Here is a 20728-nt window from a genome sequence, read left to right on the forward strand (position 1 = left end):
CTAAAACGAACCGAGCTCGAGCTTGAAATGAGGCTCGTGCACTTTAACGAGCCGAGCTCGAATAGCTCGGTAAAGACTCGAGTATTAGTTAGTAACTGTCATGTCTCATGCTTTACCTTGGTCTCCAATAAAAAATCATCGATGCTTTTCCTTGGTCTGCTACTACTCCAACATTGGTCTATGTGAAGTACAGAAGCAATCAATTCTTGAACACTACTCCCAAAGCTAGTAGTAGTAGCAAAGCAGACTACTCCTGTGCTAGTACTAGTAGTACAGTACACTAGTGCTCCCGTATGGCCGTATCTCTACACAACGTGCCCAGCTACAGCTTTCTGTCAGCTTCTCTACTTTTTGAAATATGTACACATGCTTGTGTTGCGTTGATGCGAGCTCGATTAGGCTCGAGGCTAGCTTGACTGCAAGCTCGAAGGTTAGTCCAGGCTCGGCTCGAGCTCGACTCGAGTTCATACCGAGCTCGAGCCTGAGGATCTAAGCTCGCTCGAGCTCGGCTCGTTGACAGCCCTACACCGGAGTTTGGACCAGTATACTTATCTTATTGTCAGGGCCCCAATTGGTTTTACATTTCGGCTAATAATCCTATACAATATAATTTTAGATACACATTGTTAAGACTAAGTTTACATACACAGCCATACTTGAACAAAATGTTCCTGTGGGAAGTAAATTAGTGTCAAGAAAAATACAATGTAGAAATGCAACATCTCAACCTAGCTCATACAGATTAAACACTAGACTATACTCTATAGTGCAACAGCTACTGTTTCATAGAAAAGGTACATCCCCAAATAGAAATTTCACCGTGAAAGAACTTCCCTTGGCTATTGGAAGGAATCATTCCTCACCTGAGAGGCTGAGAGACTCAGACTAACATACATAAAACAATGTTAATTGACACTACTAGCATCGAAGTCAACTAATTAACTAGCACAAAGTCAGCTAATTATAACATCACCCGATCTTAGATTAGCAAAGATGTGTTAACTAAAAGAGAGACCGTCTTATATAATTGAAGAAGAAAGTGCTCTATCATAGATCCAACTAGTAGGACAAAAGCATATCATTCAACAAGGGTGCAGGACCATTAGCTGAAGAAAATGAACTCTTTTATCATAAGTACTCGAAAACATGGGTTGGATATTTGCATCCCTACAAAACCCTTTTTCCAGAAATCCTAACCTATTCGGTTCCTAAAGACAAAATGAGAACTACTCCCTCCTTCCCTAAATGTTTGACGCCGTTGACTTTTCTAAACATGTTTGACCGTTCGTCTTATTCAAAATTTTTTGTGAAATATGTAAAACTATATGTATATATAAAAGTATATTTAACAATGAATCAAATGATAGGAAAAGAATTAATAATTACTTAAATTTTTTGAATAAGACGAACGGTCAAATATGTTTAAAAAAGTCAACGGCGTCAAACATTTAGGGATGGAGGGAGTATATAGCAGGGTAGTTTAATCAATTTCAGATATGAAAAGGGTAATTTCAGGAAACTGTTTATAGAAGTCTAGAGATTATCTTTTTTCGTTTCCTGAAAAAGAAAAGCAGAAAGAGTATCAAGTTTCAGTTGAGATTTGCTAGTTCTGAGCAATAGCATTGGTTTCTCGTTAGGTTCAGATATAGGAATAGATATAAGCATTGTGCGGTTGTTCTCCAATCGACTTGGGCCAACTACCTGAGCGGCCCAAAATCCTTAATTGAGCCCATTACCCACATGGGCCGTAGCCCAGACTGGAATAACGCGAACCGCCATTCGGCCATCGATTGACCTTTTCTTCTCCAAAATGAGGGAAAAAAAACCTGCGTGTAATCGCAACTCCATCCGGCTCATCGGCGAGTCGGCGTCGCGTCACTCCCGTGCTCCGGCGACGGCGGAGGAGGAGGCGGAGCGGTCGCCGGAAGCCGTCCCAGCGGCGGCGGGGGGGAGATGGGAGTGCACGGGCTGTGGGAGCTGCTGGCTCCCGTGGGGCGGCGCGTGTCGGTGGAGACCCTGGCGGGGAAGCGGCTGGCGGTGGACGCGAGCATCTGGATGGTGCAGTTCATGCGGGCGATGCGGGACGACAAGGGCGACATGATCCGCGACGCCCACCTCCTCGGGTTCCTCCGCCGAATCTGCAAGCTCCTCTTCCTCCGCGCGCGCCCGGTCTTCGTCTTCGACGGCGCCACCCCGGCCCTCAAGCGGCGCACCCTCGCCGCCCGCCGCCGCCACCGCGACGCCGCCCAGGCCAAGGTCCGGAAGACCGCCGAGAAGCTCCTGCTCTCCCATGTACGTGGCCTCTCTCCCCCCATTCCTCTTATTGGCGCAGCGTATTTTAGGTATCCTCCCAATTGATACTGTAGGGATGATGGCTGATTTGTAGGAAATTTTATTCCTAATCCAGTACTAGTAGTGAGTGATGACCAGAGAATTTGCACTATACACTCTATTTTAGTACCAGTACAACACTACAATGACAACCAAATATGCTATGATCATGTGAACAAGAGAATGATCTACCCAAGGCCCATGTATTACTTCTCTGGGGAAAAACTACTACTGATTTCTGAAGGATGATGCCTTGCATTTCTATGGGAAAAAACGTGTCATAAACATGTTTCTCAGGGTTAATTTACATTCCCCACAAAAAAAATTACAAGCAAAGGGAGCAATTTATCCCACCAGCTTCTTTTGTATTGGACTCTACCCTTGTGATCATCCTGTTATTTGATTGATCTCTTTCCACTGGAATTCCACTATTCAGTTTCTTCAGGAACTGGGAGATTTCCCTAGGTCCCAAATGTGTCCTAACCACCCAAAAGTGTTTGTAGTGGACATAAAGGAGAGTTGTCTAGGCTATTAAATTTGTTCTGATATTTTCTCTTAATTTCCTCTAGTTTCTTTTCCCAAGAGTTGTCTAGGCTATTAAATTTGTTCTGATATTTTCTCTTAATTTCCTCTAGTTTCTTTTCCCGAGTAGTCCACACTCCATTACCATACTATATCATATTGAAAAAAAAAATTCAAATGACCATTCGTTTAGCAATGATGGTATGGCATTTTAATTTTACTAGTATTTTAAGTTTGTTGGAAAGGCAAAATCAATATCTTTATGGTTTTGGGCATGTGGTTCCAGCTCAAGGCTAGGAAGCTTGAAGAATTGGCAGCTCAAATCAAGAGTGACAGGGCTAAGCATGACAATAAAGGCAAGCAAGTTGAGAGCAGTAAAATGGGAGAAATTGAGAAAATTAATGGAGAGCAAAAGAAAAACAACGATGGAGAAAACAGCGGGGGGATTGTAGCACCAATCGACCAGGAGAAACTGGATGAACTGTGTGTGCCTCCCTATAGCTTCCACATACTTCTTCCTTGTTAAGATCATTAAGTTGATGTTTTTATTGCATGTTTTAAGGCTGGCCGCATCACTTGCTGCAGAGGAAGAGGCAAATTTGACTGGCAAAGGAAAACAGTATACTGTAAGTGTTCCATTGCAAGAAGCAGCTGACATTAGTGAGGATGATGACGAGGATGATGGAGAGATGATCTTTGTAAGTATCTGGTTTTTATTTGCTTGATGAAAACTGAGTGTGCCATCTAAGTTTTTCTTATTATTCAGTTTCACATAACATGGTCCCTATCTTTTTTTAGTGCACCCACTGCTTTTTTTTTAATTTATTAGTTGATTAAAAGGTACTGGTTTTTGTAATCCGATTGCAGCCTATGACAACAGGTGATATTGATCCTGCAGTATTAGCTTCACTCCCTCCATCAATGCAGTTGGATCTTCTTGTTCAGGTAAAGAGGATGAACTACTGGTTCTCATGTTTCTCCTTGGTACCTTAAACTGTATGCAACCAGAGACTAATTTAAGAGAATATGATTGGTTTAGATGAGGGAGAGAGTGATGGCTGAAAACAGGCAGAAGTACCAGAAAATTAAAAAGGTAATAGACATTATTCTTTGGATTATCAGCATGGTCCAACATATCACTAATGTTACTATATCTTACTAGAAGTATTATAATTCTATGAATACAACCTTTTTATATAATTTTATTTACATAAACTGTGCCATTTTCAGTAGTTAGGTGTGGCATGTATGACCTTGTGATGATTTGACTCATTGCAGGAACCTGCAAAATTCTCAGAGCTCCAAATACAGTCGTACCTGAAAACTGTTGCTTTCAGGCGAGAGATAGATGAAGTTCAGAGGGGTGCTGCAGGCAGGGGTGTTGGAGGCGTCCAAACATCAAAAATAGCATCTGAAGCTAACAGAGAGTTCATTTTCTCATCATCATTCACTGGTGATAAACAGTAAGTACTAGTCTTCACATATAGTCATTTGTTAACTTTGTGCATGTGAGTGTGCATCACATTCGGTCGCTGTACTTGTTAAAATTCAATTCCAACCCATATAGATATTGATGATACTTATCTGGATCAGGACATTAGCACAAAGAGGCGGAAAGGAGCATATTGTCGATAGCATTAAATCAAAGAGGGAAATCAATCCTGCTGTCTTCAAATCCAATCCCACTAGTAGTTCTAGCTCAATTAAGCCTAACAACAGTGAGCCTTTGGGGAGTTTTGGACCTGATGTTGAGACATATCGTGATGAGAGAGGAAGGATTAGAGTAAGTAGGGTCAAAGCAATGGGAATTCGTATGACTCGTGATATTCAAAGGAATTTGGATTTTATCAAAGAGCATGAACAGGTCAGAAACAGGGGGCATGACTCTGTAGTTGAAGGATTAGCTAACAATGAAGAGCCTCCAGATTTTCCAGAACATCTTTTTGAAGGTAATGGGCTGCGGAGTTCTCTTCATCTCAGCGAAGATTATGATGAAACTGCTAGCGATAACCATCACACATCATCACTAGTAGGATCTGACAAAATTTCTGAGGGTGATTATCATGGAAGCAAAGAAACAATAGAGATATCCTTTGCTGACGATCAAACAGAAGTGAAGGACAATGATGACCAAATTTTCTTGCATTTAGCTTCTGGAGCTTCATCCAACTTATTCACTACAGAACAGACTGATGGCTCTGATTGCATTACAAAAGAAGGCGTACTTGAAAGTGAAACACCTCCTATGCAAGTTGATGAGAAGGATCACCAAGCATCACTGATGGACAATTTCTGTACTGATGATGAGATAGAGTGGGAAGAAGGTGGTTGTGATGTTCCTGGAGGTCCTTCCAGTAATGAAAACGATCAATCTAAAGTACCGAAAGGAGATCTAGAAGAAGATGCCCTTGTTCAGGAAGCTATAAGGAGAAGTTTAGAGGATTTTAAGAAGCAAGAACATGAAAATGTGACCCCTGAAGATTTACAGGCATCTTTTGAAGACAAACCTTTGCAATCTTATGATGATGTTCCTAAGCCAGCTGGAGCTGCAGGAAAGACAGCTGATAAAATTGGGAAGGAAATAAATTGTGAAGAGAATGATATAGTGCATGGATCACTTGTAGTTGATGGACGAGAAAACGAGAATCAGACTCAACCCGAGAATAGTGATGGGCATGCCGATATGAAGAGAGCTTATTTGTTGGATCCTCTCCCTCCATGTAATATGACCGCCAGTACTAGTGCTGCAAAATCACCTGAGGGCTCAGAAGTTCAGCACCACAATTCAATGTTACATTCAATCAGAACTCCCGAGTGGCCTAAGAACGATAGCGATAAAGTTATGACGCAATACAGTTTGAATTCTGATAATTCAAAGTGCAAAATAGATGATTCTTGTACTGGAGAAACCTCGAGGTCACTCCAAAATGACCTTTTGATGGATGAACTGGTTCCTGACACTGCTGTACAAAAAGAAAATATGATCCAGAGAACTACGGACTTATCCACATCTGAGATAAACTATACGAAACTGAACGATAATGTTGGTATATATAGTGTGTCAGCTAGTAATCTAGAAAAGGAATTATCTCTTCTGAGACAGGAACAAGAATATCTCGGAAATGAAAGGCGGAAGCTTGAAAGCCACGCAGAGTCTGTCAGCAGTGAGATGTTTGCTGAATGCCAGGTTTGAATACAATCACCTTTTCCCTTTGAGTTGAGGCAAGGTTTACCTCAGAATTGAGATTTAGTGGAAGTTTGAAGTAAATGGTTTTAGCAGTACAAAATGTTAACATATGTATGTCTTGTATTATACAGGAATTGCTTCAAATGTTTGGCTTGCCATATATAATTGCACCTATGGAAGCTGAAGCTCAGTGTGCATACATGGAAATGACTAACCTTGTCGATGGAGTTGTTACTGATGATTCAGATGTTTTCCTGTTTGGTGCAAGGAATGTTTATAAGAACATATTTGACGATAGGAAATATGTTGAAACATACTTAATGAAGGTCAATTTTCTTTCTGCTTTCAATTTTACTCTCATTTTTATTTCATTGCCAGCTGAAGCAATGGGAAGTCCATGTCCTTGCTGGACCTTCCACAGCTAATATTGTAATACATTTTCAGGACATTGAGTCTGAGCTTGGTCTAACAAGAGAACAATTAATACGTATGGCAATGCTTCTTGGGAGTGACTACACTGAAGGAATTAGGTGATATGCTAACAAGAATATGTATCCTGTAACTTTTTTTGCAGTTTGTATAAAAATAAGATCAGAACTTCATTTTTCTTGTTGAGTTGCATTTTTCGTTGAAAGGAAATATGAACTGAAAAACTTGCTGTTCCAGAGATCAAGTGCATGCTCTGTTTTGTTGGACAAATTTGTTATGTATACAGTCATTAAGAATACAGAGCATTGTACTTTAATTATGCCATCTCAATTTCTTATTTTGAAGGGGGGAAAATGCCATTTCAGTTTCTGTTTTGTCCAGTGTATTTATTTATATACTGATTATGCAGTGGCATTGGCATTGTGAATGCTATTGAAGTTGCACACGCATTTCCTGAGGAAGATGGGCTCCAAAAGTTCAGGGAGTGGGTTGAATCACCAGATCCAACTTTACTGGGAAAACTTGGTATGGAAAGTGGTAGCAGCTCAAAGAAAAAAAAGTCTGGCAGAAATCATTCAGACGGAAAGGGAAACAGCCTTGAGCCTGAATACGCTAAAGGTTCTGATGACAGCCAATCTTCTAATGAGACCCAACGCATCAAGGAAATATTTATGAGTAAGCATGTAAGTATGTTGTCTTTATAGACTGAATTGTCAATTGCTGTAATTGCATGGTGATTATAGATACTGCTTTACTAATATTTCTTTTGCACTTGTTATCATTTATTTATCAGAGGAATGTGAGCAAGAACTGGCATATTCCTTCTACTTTTCCTAGTGAAGCAGTCATAAACGCATATATTTCCCCACAAGTTGATGATTCAACAGAACCATTTTCCTGGGGAAGACCAGATTCAGGCTTACTGCGCAAGTAAGCTTTCTTGAATAACCTTATGTTCTCATGGATGCGAGCAAACAATAAAAGATACCGTTCATTTCATTTCCCTGCACTTTTTTGTATTGAATCAGTTTTTAAGAGCAGCAATGTTTTTCTTGCTGGAAAGTGGTGGACAATGTAGTCCAACATATTGGCAGTGGCATTAACCGCTCAAAAACCTAAAATATATCCGATATGCCAGCACCAGCTTGTTTCTGGTAGGTGTTCAGACTGGTACCGTGGAGCGCAAAACCCTAGACAAGTTTTACCAGAAAGCAGAGTGTTCTGTTACTTTTAGCTGCCTGATATGTTATAATCAATTTGTTTTTATGATGTGGAATGTGCTTTTTAGCTCCTTATCATTACCTTGACAATTTGTTCTGATCTTTTTCTTCACAAGTTAGTTCTGTTTCAAAACTAAGGATTATGATTATGAAAAAACACACATGCTCTATTTCTTTTCTTTGGCGCAACAACAGAAGATCTAATGTTGAGTTCCTTCAGGTTATGTTGGGAAAGGTTTGGGTGGAGCAAGGAAAAGGCTGATGAACTGCTAATTCCTGTTTTGAGAGAGTATAATAAGCACGAGGTTAGTCTCTGGAAGACTGTAACTATTATTTATCCTATTATAGAATGGTTTGATGTGATAATATGTTTATGGATACCATTGAATTCTGTTCCCTAAAAAAATGAGTTACTAGTAAGTTAGTTTTACGGTTTGAGAACATCAATTGTTAAGATGTCAGCATTTCACCTCTATTTTACATTTTTTTTGGATCGGCTGGTGCTGGTTTGCCATGTTCTGCAACATTTGCATTTTAGGCATCTGTAAAAAGCAAGTTTTTGACAATTCGTTTCATTGTCTTTAAGTTATTTTCATTTAGGAAATCGCTGCCTTTTGAAAATAGAATAGGCATGCTTTTCTGCTTGGATTTCATTTAACTAAGAGTGATTTAACCGGAATGTCAGCAATCCAAAGTCTGCAAAATTGGGTTATTTAAATTTTACAGTTTCATGTGTCACACACATGCAGACTCAACTACGCATGGAGGCGTTTTACTCATTCAATGAGAGATTTGCAAAAATTCGTAGCAAAAGGATTAAGAAAGCTATCAAGGGTATTACAGGGAAAAGCTTTCTAGAGACAGATGAACTTGATCATGATAGTCCCAGTACTAGTAATACCAGCAAGAAGAAAGAGAGAACCTCCTCTGGTCGTGGTAGGGCTAAAGGGCAAAGAACCAAAGATGTTGGGCCTGGTAACACAGGAAATCAGGACTATGACATTGCTGATAGCTTAGTAGATGCAGGTGAACATACTACAGAAAAAAGCACGTCCAGTAAGAAAAGAACTGCAAACTCCTCTGGTGGTTCAAGAGGCAAAGGAAGAAGAAGCATGAATGCTGCACATGTGATAATTGGAAATGGGGAAGATTCTGATGTCTCTAATTTAGCATCTGATGAGGATTCCCATATTAGACATACCAACGACTATGAATCAGAGGGATTGACATTACGCAGGGTAAGTACTCCTTATGGTTTTCTGCACTTCTTATTGTATGGTTCTTTCTCATGTTCTCTTTGATGCTGTTATTGAAGGTCTCCGTACTGTAATATTGCCCACTAATTTGATGTGATCTAAACCTTTCTGGCCTAGAAAATTAGCTTCCATTTATTGCTAGCTGTTTAGCATATGCTTGTAGTCCTCAAAATATCACACATGCTTGTCTTTGAGAATCAATTCTTTTTTGAAGTAAAGAATCAGAATTGTTTATGCATTTCTTCTGATCTGCACATGAAGAGCAGTAATATTTGCACTGGAGAGTAACATTATTATTTTTTTCATGCTGATGTTGTTTCTGCAGTCAAATAGGAAGCGTAAGCAGGTCACATACGCGGAAGATGGTCAGGAAGCTGATGATAATGATGTTTCCATACATCAAATCGATGAAAATCAGGGCCAAGGTTCTTTGGAGGAGGACATGTGTCACATGGCTGGACTTGACACACAATCTAATCTGCTCCATCAGGATACGAGTGAATTAAACATCGATCAAACGCATACAGATCCCTCTGATATGAACGAAGATCCTTCGGGCTTTGAGTTACCCGAGGATTGCCATACGGACACTGCACCAAAAGACTATCTCTTCACCGGTGGTGGATTCTGCATGGAAGAGGGTGACGAGCAAGATACGGGAGTGGATCAATCTGGTGCAGAAATGGAGCATGAAACACGTGATGCCTGTGAGGGTATTGACGAGGTTTCTGAAAGTCAAAGCGGTAAAAGCATGAGCTATTCGGCGACTGGAGAGGGCACAGAGAATGCAAATACAGAGGCCCGAGGGGCGTCTTCATCGCAGGGACGCAATGCAAGCCGTGGTTCAGGTGCCGTGCCGAAGCTTACAAAGCGTAGGAGAAAATCATGACTCATTTGCAGCAGATCATGCCTCGCACATCATGCCGTTTTGTTCAACTGGGCAAGGTCACGTTTCGATTTGTTCGGCAGCCAATGAGTTGCGGGCTTGCGGCGTTGTCGTCTGTAGGCCAAGTCTGAAGACTGAACAAAATGCAGGTCGGCATTCTGCACACCGTTTTCAGGCTTTTTCAGGTTTCTGTCCATTGTTTTTCTAGGACAGTTATCGTATATCGGTGTAAACTGATTGAAGTGAACATTTAAACCTGACGTGATTCCTTGCATCAGGATGTATGTGTAACGCAGGCTTACCAACAAAAGCAATGCACCCGATGAAAATACTGATAAAATTGAAATACACCCAAAAAAACTGACAATTGTTCTCTATCTGAATATGTTTATTTTTTCATCAATAAGTTCGATTATACAGTAATACTATTTGTTTGTTTTTTTAATAAATGATGTTGTTGACTTTTAAAATAACGTATGGCCGTTCATCCTATTAAAAAATTAGTGCAAACATGCTAAGTATAACTCACATTTAAAGTTTTTTAATGATACAATAAGTCAAAATAAAATAAATAACTTTGATATAAATTGTTTGAATAAAACTAATGGTGAAACATTATACTATTAAAAATTAACGGTATCATCTATTATTAAAAAAAACGGAGCGAGTACGTCAGAATAAAAATTAAAGTGCACTACTGTCGCGTGGATCCCGGGCCCGGCCCACTGGCCCAGTCAACTAATCCTCCCGCTCCGCTGCCTTCGCGGGCCGTCCCCTTCCACTCCGACGAGCTCCCGTAAACCAACTCGACGGTCGCCACCGTCGCCGTTGCCGTCGTGTCTCAGGCCCTCGAGGGTTCGTCAGTCTAGTACTGTGTGAGCGGTGAGGTGGCGGCGGCTGGTGGATCTCACGGGAGCCTGAGGTATGGTGCTTGGCGCTCGCCTCCTCCTGGGCCTCGCCCTCCTCGCCGCGCTGCTCGCCGTCGTCCTCCAGCTCTACCGCCTCAGGAAGCCGGTGCGTTCTCTACTTCTACTTCTCCCGAAATTTTCCACTGGCTTACCTGTGAGTTTGAGGTTAGATATTGCGTGTTTTTTGTTATCTAATGTGTGGAAGCTGCCTTTGTGCTTGCAACTGATCCGGAATTCTGGATCCGAAATCGCCCGCAAAATCAGCTGGTTGCTAGTTGCTATTAGTACTAGATGTTCCCAGTTGCAACTTCGCAGATTTCTGGTGAAATTAATGATATGCCCCGTAAGGCTGTAACTGTATGGTGTATGCTGGACTTTACTGCTGCTACATATTTAGATTTACTACTACCTTCGTCCCAAAATATAATAATTTTTTACTATGAATCTGGACACACAGTTATCCAGATTCATAGCTAAAAATGCTTATATTTTAGGACGGAAGGAGTATCTGTTTTAGGCTTTTGGCTATGTTCCTTTTGATATTGTGAATAGTAAAATTTGATCGTATAGTGAGCACTATTTTCTCTTCTTCCTGTGTTATACTCGGCAGAGGTTGTGGACCAAGGAAGAGTTAGCAGTGTACAATGGAACGGACGAGAGCTTGCCCATACTACTTGGGATTTTGGGGTATTCACACTTATCTCACGTATGCCTGCAATTCTATTAACACAAATTATACTAGTATTGTAGTGGCTTCAAGTGGCAATCCATGATGCGAAGTTTGTCCTCTGTTGTTTGTGGATTGTAATACCTATATCCATATCATAGAAACTTATTGTGTTCAGTTGTAAATGCAAATTCTTATAAGCCCGTTCGCTGTTTTTAAGTTTTGTTATGCATTATGGATTCACTTAGTTGTTCTCTGTTGTATTTTCCATTCCACTGCATGGACTATTTACAAACTTATTTTTCCCTTTTGTTTGATAATGCAGCTCGGTGTTTGATGTCACAAAAGGGAAGTCGAATTATGGTCCTGGAGGTGGTTATCATCACTTCGCTGGCAGGTTATTATCTTTCAAGGCCTTTGGAATTCTCACAAGGAGCAATGCAATAGCAATGCTTTAGGATAATTCTCAAAAGGAGTTAACATTTACTAGCAGTATTAAGCCTTGTTAGGATAATTCCAGAGAACTTATCTCATCTTGCTGATACTAAAACAGCATTTCCATAACAGGGATGCATCACGTGCATTTGTTTCTGGGAATTTTACAGGTAAATCTGCTATCTTATTGCTTTTGGCTTGCATAGTAATAGGTTTACATAGTTGATGTTCATTTACATTACCCACAAGCCACACTCTATATCATTATGATATCCACTGTTTATTGCACAGTATTAGGAATAAATTACACTGGCTGTGTTGATCATTTTAGCTAAATTTAGGACACCTAGATCTTTATCGAATTATAAATGTTTACTGCAGACATCATAAAACATTGCTTCCTAGCAAAGCATCAACAACATACATCTACATATGAAAACAGAAGTAGGTAGCACATGGGTATTGGGTACATTTAAGATTGATTTGTGTCGAAGCTGTAAATGGGGCTTGGATACATAAAATGCAGTTGGTCAGGTGCGATGAAGAGTAGGATACATAACTTTGACTGGTTTATTTTCATTGTTGAAGTTCTTGGAAGCTCGCCAAATTTCAATTTCTGCCAGAAATTGATGTAATAGGATCTGCATCCACATCTTTCCCTTCAAGTATGTTCATAATTTTATTGAGGGTAGTCGAGATGTGAAGTCGTCATGGCTATAGAAGTTCATATGGACTTACATTAGAATATCCTCTTTTTTCTAATTCAACAGGTGATGGTTTGACAGATTCTTTACAGGGCTTATCTAGCATGGAGGTACGACAAGAGAACACAGTTCTCATAGTTTATTTATATTTATAAGTCTTGTAGAATCTATAAGAAAAATTGTAAAGTTTACAGCTAGATGGTCAAGAATAAATTGTTGAGAGAAGACCATACATAAAAGGCGCAAGCATAGGAATATTGTGAATTTCAATTAGTTTGGTCTCTTGCTCCTCGTACCAGCTACCAACATTTTTATAATTTGGAAGTTCATATAGTAACTAAATCTTCATCTTATGTAGTCATGTCACTAGTGTGCCTAGCTTGCATCACGATCTGTAGAAAATGTTTACATTGATATAGTGATCAGCATAACACTGTAAACAGTTGAAGAGGTCATTAGCATATTGATCTCATGTATATTTAAATAACTAATGGAAACCTTAAACTTACTACCTCCATCCCATAATATAAGTGGGACGGTGGGAGTAGTAAACTGAAGATAACACATCTTGTAGTTATGAGCCACTTCTGCAGCTTATATTTGAACATATGTTGGAGGTTGCTCTGTTATGAGCCACTTCTGTAGCTTAAAAGCCCAATCTTTTTTTTTCCTGTTTCCTTGTTGCTGAATTTTTCATAATCAGTATTATGCCTGTGTGTTCTCTAAAAAAGGTATTATTGGTTTTGTAACTTCCTTTCAGGTAAACAGCATTGTTGACTGGAGAAAATTTTACTTCGAGAGATACATGTGAGCTGCTTTTTCTTCATTGATTTGTCAAGTTACTTCCATTTCATTTGATTACTTGTCAATATGAGGACTTCATGTAGGACATCTTCATGCTCTTGAATCTTGATGTTATTTCTCCTGATGTGATCTCTCTATCCTGATGAATGCTTTAAATTTCCCGTGTTTTTAAATCATGTTTATGTGGTATTCTTCATGTTAGAGCGCAAGGTCCTATATGCTATGTGAAACTCGCTAAAGTTATCATGCAAATTGTGGATCGTGTAAAAGAAAACCTTGCTAGATGATGTGTCTTACCATAATATTTCTGTGAACCTGTAATGCAGATTCGCTGGTAAAATCGTTGGACGCTACTACGACGATGAAGGCAACCCTACAAAATATCTCAAGGGTATAGAGATGAAGGCAAAGAGAGGTGCTCAGCTTCTTGAGAAACAGAAGAGTGAAGAAGCTAAAATACCCAACTGTAATTCGAAATGGAGCCAGCAAGAGGGTGGTGAAGTAAGTACCCTCATATCGATTTTCAACTGCTGCTGTTTTCAGTTTGATTTTTTATTAGAACATCTCATGAAAAAATTAATAATGAAATTAAACCTCGCATTACCAATTGTCAGATTCACACATGAAAATTGAACTGAATTGTGATTTTCCCTAATTTGACACACAAAAATCATGTAAGTTGCACTGTTGGCCATTGGGAGTATGCTCACAGTTCTCCATACAGCCATTCGCCCATTGGCAGGGCAGTAGTGCACTGTTTTGTACTAGGATTTATCATTCTTCTAGTGCACTAGTCTTCTCAAGCCCATTTTTGGACTGGTTACTAATGGGTCTTTGCAATCTCGATGAGCATTAGCAAGGATTATGCTCTATCCCCAGAATTCAACCCTGCTAATTACTGATGTTCAACAAAGCTGGCAAGTGGCAACAAAATAAATCATGGAGAAATGTGTTGTAGCCAGAAGAAAAGCAAATGAAGCAACGCTATTAGGGCCTGTTTAGTTCACGAAAAGAAAATTTTTAGGTGTCACATCGGATGTTTGACTGGATGTCGGAAGGGGTTTTCGGATACGAATGAAAAAACTAATTTCATAACTCGCCTGGAAACCGCGAGACGAATCTTTTGAGCCTAATTAATCCATCATTAGCACATGTGGGTTATTGTAGCACTTATGGCTAATCATGGACTAATTAGGCTTAAAAGATTCGTCTCGCGATTTCCTCCCTAACTGTGCAATTAATTTTTGTTTTTATCTATATTTAATGCTTCATACATGTGTGCAAAGATTCGATATGATGTTTTTTGGAAATTTTCGCGAATTAAACAGGGCCTTAATGAAAGTCCGGAATGGAGTAACTATTTTCTCTTGAGCAAAGCAATAATGTAGCACTAACTTGATGCGACTTGTTGAGATTGCTCGAAAACCAGAGCCTTTGGGGTGCTGTTTTCTGATCTTTCCCCTGCACTTTTGTCCTTGCCTACCTACTGTAGGAATCATATCTTTGATGGGTGCTTGGCAGTGGTATTCCAGCCTCTGAGATAGCATCATAGCAGTATATACTCTCTATACCTAAGGACTACGGCTTTCCTGGGGGTGTGCTATGCCCGTAAGGCCTTAAATTTGTTGATGCTTGACATCCATAGATCGAGTTGAACTAATATTTGTCTATTTTGTTAGTACTTCTTAAAAAAAAAGAGAGTATATTTTATGGTTACTCCTCGTTCTAGAGACTGAAGTCTGAACTCTAGACAAAGCATTTTGGCTTAACAAATTTGCCTAATGTGAAACCTTCTTTAAAACTCTGCTATGTGTTAGGTTTGGTGCGAAACAGGCTATCCAAGATTAGTCAGAAGACCAGGTGACATAGCTCTGACGGGGCAAGTTAGCCAGCGGTGTGCCTGTTACAAGGAGGAGGAGTTGGACAAGGCTGGCCTGGTTGTGTACGAAGGGTGTGATTATTTGTCTACATCTTGCAAAGTGAGTTAGGATATGTACATCTCCTTCTCTTGCCCATGTAGTTGTCTACGGCTGCCCACTGCTTATCTGCAAGGCTGCTAATGGTAATCATACACGAAAAGCCCCAGTATGGGCAGAATACATCATGATCATCGATTTTGCAAGTAGTGGATCGATCTATGTCTGAATTTCTGGATATACAGAGCAATCGTTTTGCTTCTGAATTGAAGATACGCAATTGATTGGAAGACTACTCACCATCAAACCATATGATGGCAATACAGTACTGCCATGCTTTATACATGTAGCGCTGCGAAATGCAGAGGCCGCCCATGATATTCATAGCCGTGGGGGCCTGGGGGGCCTTGGCTATCGATTGATCAACGCTAGCGGCTAGCTTGACGATGCAGTCAAGGAGGCCTTGGCTATCGATTGATCTGCTGTTTGGTCTTCATGATCCTTGCACCTCGAGTTCTTGAGAGGACTGCTCAGGAGTTATTAAAGTCTGAAGAAGTATCCCACGACAGATCCAGATTTGGCTCACGTGAGCAAGAAATCAACTAACCACAATGCCCGCAAGTCCTACCGAATTCTCATCTTGAACGATCGTGTTGAATCAAATACGGGATTTATAATTGATCATGTTGAGTAGAACTACATCTTTTGTTTTGCATCTCCTTACTTATTTCCCAAGCAAGTCTTTGGTAGGGCTCCAATTTCTAAATTTGAAGCATTCTGAACCCAACTCTATCTCTTTAGTATATTTCGTTCAGTTCGCTTCACTCTCTTTTCGAATGAAATTGAAACTGTTTGGCTAGCATTTTTAACTCCAGAAAAGTTTAGAGTTGAAGTTAAAGCTACGCCCAACAAACCCACTCCCTCCGTCCTATAATATAAGGGATTTTGAGTTTTTTTTTCATTGTTTAACCACTCGTCTTATTCAAAAAATTTAGAATTATTATTTAATTTTGTGACTTACTTTATTATCTAAAGTATTTTAAGCACAACTTTTTGTTTTTTATATTTACATAAATTTTTTAAATAAGACGAGTGATCAAACAATATAAACAAAAACTCAAAATCCATTATATTTTGGAACGGAGGGAGTAGAATTTAGAGTCCTGGCGCACAAGCCTTTCTTCTTCCATTACCACCAAGCACCTCTCCCTCTCTCTCGTTATTGCAGGTGGTGGCAACCAGTACTACCAACTCGCCTACCGAAATTATTCGGCTGGGTGTGCATCAACCCATCGTCCCATCCGCGCTTTTCTCCGAGCGAAGCACGCATGATGCGTCACGCCACCATGGGCAGAACCCGCGGAAGCGAAGCGTAGCTAGCATATGGCAGCGCGCCTCCTCTGCTCCGCGATCATCTCACCCGCCACCGCTTTCCTCCGTTTCCTCAGATCACACACACCACGTCGCAGGCCCCTGTTTTTTTGTGTGCGCGCAAGGGCCATGATGCCCGATGCCGATGCCTCGCTTGCCGCCGCGAAAGGCGCGACGCGATGTGATGTGATGATCCCTCGCGTCGCGTCCATCCAGCGTCCACAGGGAGAGCTGAGAACTCCCATCCCGACGCTCCTCTGGTCGGTACGGCCCCCGCCCCCCGGCTCTGCTCTCGCCGAGACAGCAAATCAGAGCAATTTGGCATTGGGCTGTGCCTGTCACACTGCCACGACTGGGCTGCATCTGCTTGTGTGTGTCTGTGGTGTGCATGATTCTCCCGTGCAAGAAAACATATGGATCCACTCAGGGTTGTTGCCAAACTTTCAATGCGCACTAGAAGTACTCCCCCGGTCGTCAGATTCGGATACCTGAGCATGATGCGATTCGGATCCACCCAGTGGAAAGAGAAAGAAAAGGCAAGGCGCCGTGTTGGCATTATTCGTCCTCTGCGATCCGGCTCCCGTCGAAAAATCAACCAAACTCTCGATGGTAAGGAGGAAAAGTAGTTTCTGAGGCTTCCGAACTCTGGTGTTGATGACGGTTGGCGCGAAAGTTTTGATCGGGCAACCGAAAGTTTTGATATATGAACACGGATCATCTGCAGTATTGCATCTACAATAGAAGTGGTTGATAGTATCGCAGACAATCTCCACTAATGATATACCTAGAACCAATAAAAAACCATTATTGACGAGTTATGCCTTGTCTACGGTATTTGTAGAGTATGGAGATCGTTAGTATCAGGACATACGCGAGATTACGGTAAAAATAGATGGGTGACAAGGATTTTTATACAAGTTTGGACACCCCCCCTAACTAGCAGGTAATAGTTGTACTCCTATTGGCCAAAGCCAATTGCAGCAAAAGAGACTTCACTATTTGTCTAACTATTTGAATCTATTTGTATCGAACTATCATCCGATCCAATTGTACAACAAGCTTACAACTAATCGTCCACAGCCCCATCAACATCAACGATCAAAAGCGTTCATGCTAAGTACTAGCATCGGATCCTCCCGTTGATTCTGTACCAAACCATCGACTATCGGCTATCGGCTAACACATGCTTTTGACACACTCGAGACTCGAGCTTGCAATTGTCATCAACGTTCGTGTCTCCAACTCTCCAACAGCCGATTGTTCCACCGTGTCAGCTAGTCGTTGCTACATCGACATATTGTCAGTTACAGAATCAAACTGACTGGCACGCCTGCACCTCATCAAGATCTATAATCCAGCACTAAATCTTAGTCGATCTCCGGGGCCTCAATGCTGGCATGATTGACACACATCTAGTACGTCAAGCGGAAAATTTTGCGTCAACGCATTGAAGTAACAAAAACCATTGAGAAAATAGGTGAAATGCGCAAGGGCATAAATGATATTATTTTTCTTTAGTTAGCACCGCTATATATGTTATCTTCACGGAATAAGGTTACATCTAATCTTACCTGACCTTAGTTTATTTGGTGTAAAAGTTGATTATTTTGGAACATGTGAGATGTTTCTTGATCTAAGAGCAGGTACAGTAGCATGTTATAAGTCAGCTATAAACATATTTTAAAGTGATAAAGAAAGAGAGAGAATAGCAGCGGTTTACAGATTTGTAGTCAGCTGTAGTACGGACTCCACGACGTAATGTGTGTATGATAGGTAGGACCAGATATTAATAGTATAGTAAGTAACTATTGTATGAATTGGCTATTATATTAGCTATACATAATATGAAGCTAGTAGTTGGCCGTACTATTAAACTTGCTCTGATGTTTTGATGTTCCTTATCAAACTCACAAGTGCCAAAATTTGATGACATGTCCAAAGAAGAGCCAGGATCTTGTCAAACACGCATGATTGACACCACGGAGATCCAGCACGTCCGGGCTAACGTCGGTCTCCAGCACGTACTAGTAGTAGTCCTCCACTAGCTTCGCAGCAGCAGCGACGACGTCATGGGCACGCCCTGGACGGCAACCAACAGGAGAGGAGCCTCCGCGCGGTGGACCGCCACGAAAACACACCGTAATTCCTCCTCACCTCCTCTGCATGCGTGCGAGTGGACGGACGGACGGAGAGCTCGTTTCACCCGCCTACGGCTACGTACGGGAAAAGGGGGAGGGAAAAAGCAGTGGTGGAATATGTGTGTGCGGCCTGGTGAAAATGCCCTGCCTTCGTGAAGCGCAACATCATCATAGGTTGTCGCGGGCAGAGCGAGCAAGGGCACGCATCAAAAGACTGGCACCCGAGGGCTATCATGAGGTTACCGCCCACGCGCTCACGCTACGCAGTAAATCCCCACCCTAGCTACGGACGTAACGGACCCCCCCACTGCCATCATCCGCCGTCCATCCCTCTCTACGACGGCTACCACTGTACCAGGCTACCACGAGCACTGGCACGGTAGACGGTAGAAGTAGTAGTAGCCGTGTAGGAAGCGCTAGCTGTTGAACCTGAAACCCCGGCCAATTTCGTGTGTTACCCAAAGAAAATGTTACTTCCTACCTCTCAAAAGATCAATACAATAACAAGACTATAAACCAGCTCTAAACATATTTTAAAAAGATAAAAAAAAAAGAGAAAAGTAGCGGGCCATAGATCTGTAGCCAGCTGCAACACGGACTCCAAAACATAACGTGTGTGTGATAGGTGAGACCAGATATTAATAATATAGTAAGTAACTATTATATGAATTGGCTATTACTCCTACATTGGCTCTAGATGATTTGGAGTTAATAGTTGGCTATACTATTAGACTTGCTCTTATGTAGCAATTTAGGATGTGTTCAGAACCCAGGGTCCCTAACCCCTTTCTATCGTATTCTGCACGCACGCTTTTCAAACGGCTAAATAGTTCATTTTTTGCAAAAAAAAATTATATACGAAAGTTGCTTAAAAAATCATATTGATCCATTTTTTAAAAAAAATTTTAGCTAATACTTAATTAATCGCGCGCTAATAGACCGCTCCGTTTTCCGCGCACACTGTTTCGGATGGGAACGAGGTGGTGCGAACACAGCCTTAGAATGGGATGAGACCCAACCTAAAACTATGAATCTGGATTTTTATGTCTCATGTTTAAATTCGTAGTCGGTTGCTACATTATGGGACGAAGGGAGTAGCGTGTTAGACAGAGCGTGACATGATCCAATGTAATACTCTCTCCGTCCCATAAAAATCCAACTTATTATCAGATGCGACATATAACCAAGATATGTCACATCTGGTTCTAATTTGTTTTTTACAGGACAAAGAGAGTAATGTATTACAGCGCTCTTCTGTTCCATAAAAAAGTTAACAGTAGGTATTGAATGTGACACATATGCAGATTCATTATTATATTAGCATGTGTCACATTTAATTTTAGGGTTTTTTTTTTACTTGAGGGAGTATACCCACAGCTTCACCGCGATGTACGCCCCGCCAGCTCACGGCATCGTTTCGCGCCCAAAGGCCAAAGCGCGCGGCCGTCCAAGCCGCGGGTGGCGCACGGCACGGGTCGTCGTCTTCTCGTCGCTGGCGACGCGCGTGCGGAGGCGAGACGGCGGCCGCTAGGCGGCTCGGCGACGGCGGATAAAGAATAGGGGAAGAGAGGGCGAGGGCGGCGGGGCGCATGGGTAGCAAAACTCGAAAAGGCGGGATAGCTTTATCGATCGGAGGCGCAGATTATTAGCCATGCGAGCCCCTGGTTTTATGCGATCGATCTGGGACCAGAGGACCAGCTTACGTGTGTAAGCTTGTACTGCTACGTACTTACTACCGTTTTCTAATAACACAGCTTCCTTTTCCCCACTTGTTCAATTATGTGTGTCAAATCTCTTCATCCAAAATAACTTAACCTCAAATCCTACCATAGGTTATATGGAGAGAGTAGAAAGTAGGAGTCTGGAGCGTCCCGGTCAAATCGGGTCCCCGTGCAAAATATTAAAATAGGCCCTAGTAGCCTAGTAAATTTTTTATAGTAAAATTAAAAATGGG

The 20728-nt window shown here is 41.3% G+C and overlaps 2 protein-coding genes across 6 annotated transcripts; both read left to right on the forward strand.

Moving 5' to 3' along the window:
• Nucleotides 1-1828: 1828 nt before the first annotated feature.
• Nucleotides 1829-10208, forward strand: LOC4331991 (DNA repair protein UVH3). Of its 3 annotated transcripts, XM_015777340.3 has the most exons (14): nucleotides 1829-2292; nucleotides 3140-3336; nucleotides 3416-3551; nucleotides 3721-3798; nucleotides 3893-3946; nucleotides 4132-4316; nucleotides 4447-6040; nucleotides 6172-6366; nucleotides 6485-6570; nucleotides 6879-7152; nucleotides 7263-7399; nucleotides 7910-7994; nucleotides 8439-8927; nucleotides 9271-10208. In XM_015777340.3, the coding sequence occupies exons 1-14, from the start codon at nucleotides 1954-1956 to the stop codon at nucleotides 9832-9834; spliced, it is 4413 nt and encodes a 1470-aa protein (XP_015632826.1). In that variant the 5' UTR covers nucleotides 1829-1953; the 3' UTR covers nucleotides 9835-10208. The 3 variants fall into 3 exon arrangements, with proteins under 3 accessions (XP_015632826.1, XP_015632827.1, XP_015632828.1); XM_015777341.3 differs by lacking the exon at nucleotides 1829-2292 and having other exon boundaries at nucleotides 3308-3336; nucleotides 3439-3551; XM_015777342.3 differs by lacking the exons at nucleotides 1829-2292; nucleotides 3140-3336 and having other exon boundaries at nucleotides 3469-3551; nucleotides 3734-3798.
• A 388-nt stretch (nucleotides 10209-10596) lies between these two features.
• Nucleotides 10597-15560, forward strand: LOC4331992 (membrane-associated progesterone-binding protein 4). 3 transcript variants are annotated; one of them, XR_003241306.2, is made up of 9 exons: nucleotides 10597-10845; nucleotides 11350-11426; nucleotides 11732-11803; nucleotides 11960-12011; nucleotides 12430-12506; nucleotides 12612-12655; nucleotides 13306-13352; nucleotides 13676-13850; nucleotides 15167-15560. XR_003241306.2 is itself a non-coding variant. In XM_015772918.3 (8 exons), the coding sequence occupies exons 1-8, from the start codon at nucleotides 10756-10758 to the stop codon at nucleotides 15335-15337; spliced, it is 714 nt and encodes a 237-aa protein (XP_015628404.1). In that variant the 5' UTR covers nucleotides 10597-10755; the 3' UTR covers nucleotides 15338-15560. The 3 variants fall into 3 exon arrangements, 1 of the variants encoding a protein (XP_015628404.1); XR_003241307.2 differs by lacking the exon at nucleotides 12430-12506; XM_015772918.3 differs by lacking the exon at nucleotides 12430-12506 and having other exon boundaries at nucleotides 11974-12011.
• Nucleotides 15561-20728: the final 5168 nt, after the last annotated feature.

Source organism: Oryza sativa, chromosome 3 (genome assembly GCF_034140825.1).
Source record: "Oryza sativa Japonica Group chromosome 3, ASM3414082v1".
In the NCBI taxonomy this organism is placed as follows: domain Eukaryota; kingdom Viridiplantae; phylum Streptophyta; class Magnoliopsida; order Poales; family Poaceae; genus Oryza; species Oryza sativa.

Coding starts and splice junctions, on each gene's coding strand:
- LOC4331991 (XM_015777340.3), top strand. CDS start 1,954: ATGGGAGTGCACGGGCTGTGGGAGCTGCTGGCTCCCGTGGGGCGGCGC. Junction 3,799..3,892: donor AGTTGGATCTTCTTGTTCAG/GTAAAGAGGATG, acceptor TGATTGGTTTAG/ATGAGGGAGAGAGTGATGGC. Junction 4,317..4,446: donor TCATTCACTGGTGATAAACA/GTAAGTACTAGT, acceptor TATCTGGATCAG/GACATTAGCACAAAGAGGCG.
- LOC4331992 (XM_015772918.3), top strand. CDS start 10,756: ATGGTGCTTGGCGCTCGCCTCCTCCTGGGCCTCGCCCTCCTCGCCGCG. Junction 11,427..11,731: donor ATACTACTTGGGATTTTGGG/GTATTCACACTT, acceptor TTGATAATGCAG/CTCGGTGTTTGATGTCACAA. Junction 12,656..13,305: donor AGGGCTTATCTAGCATGGAG/GTACGACAAGAG, acceptor ACTTCCTTTCAG/GTAAACAGCATTGTTGACTG.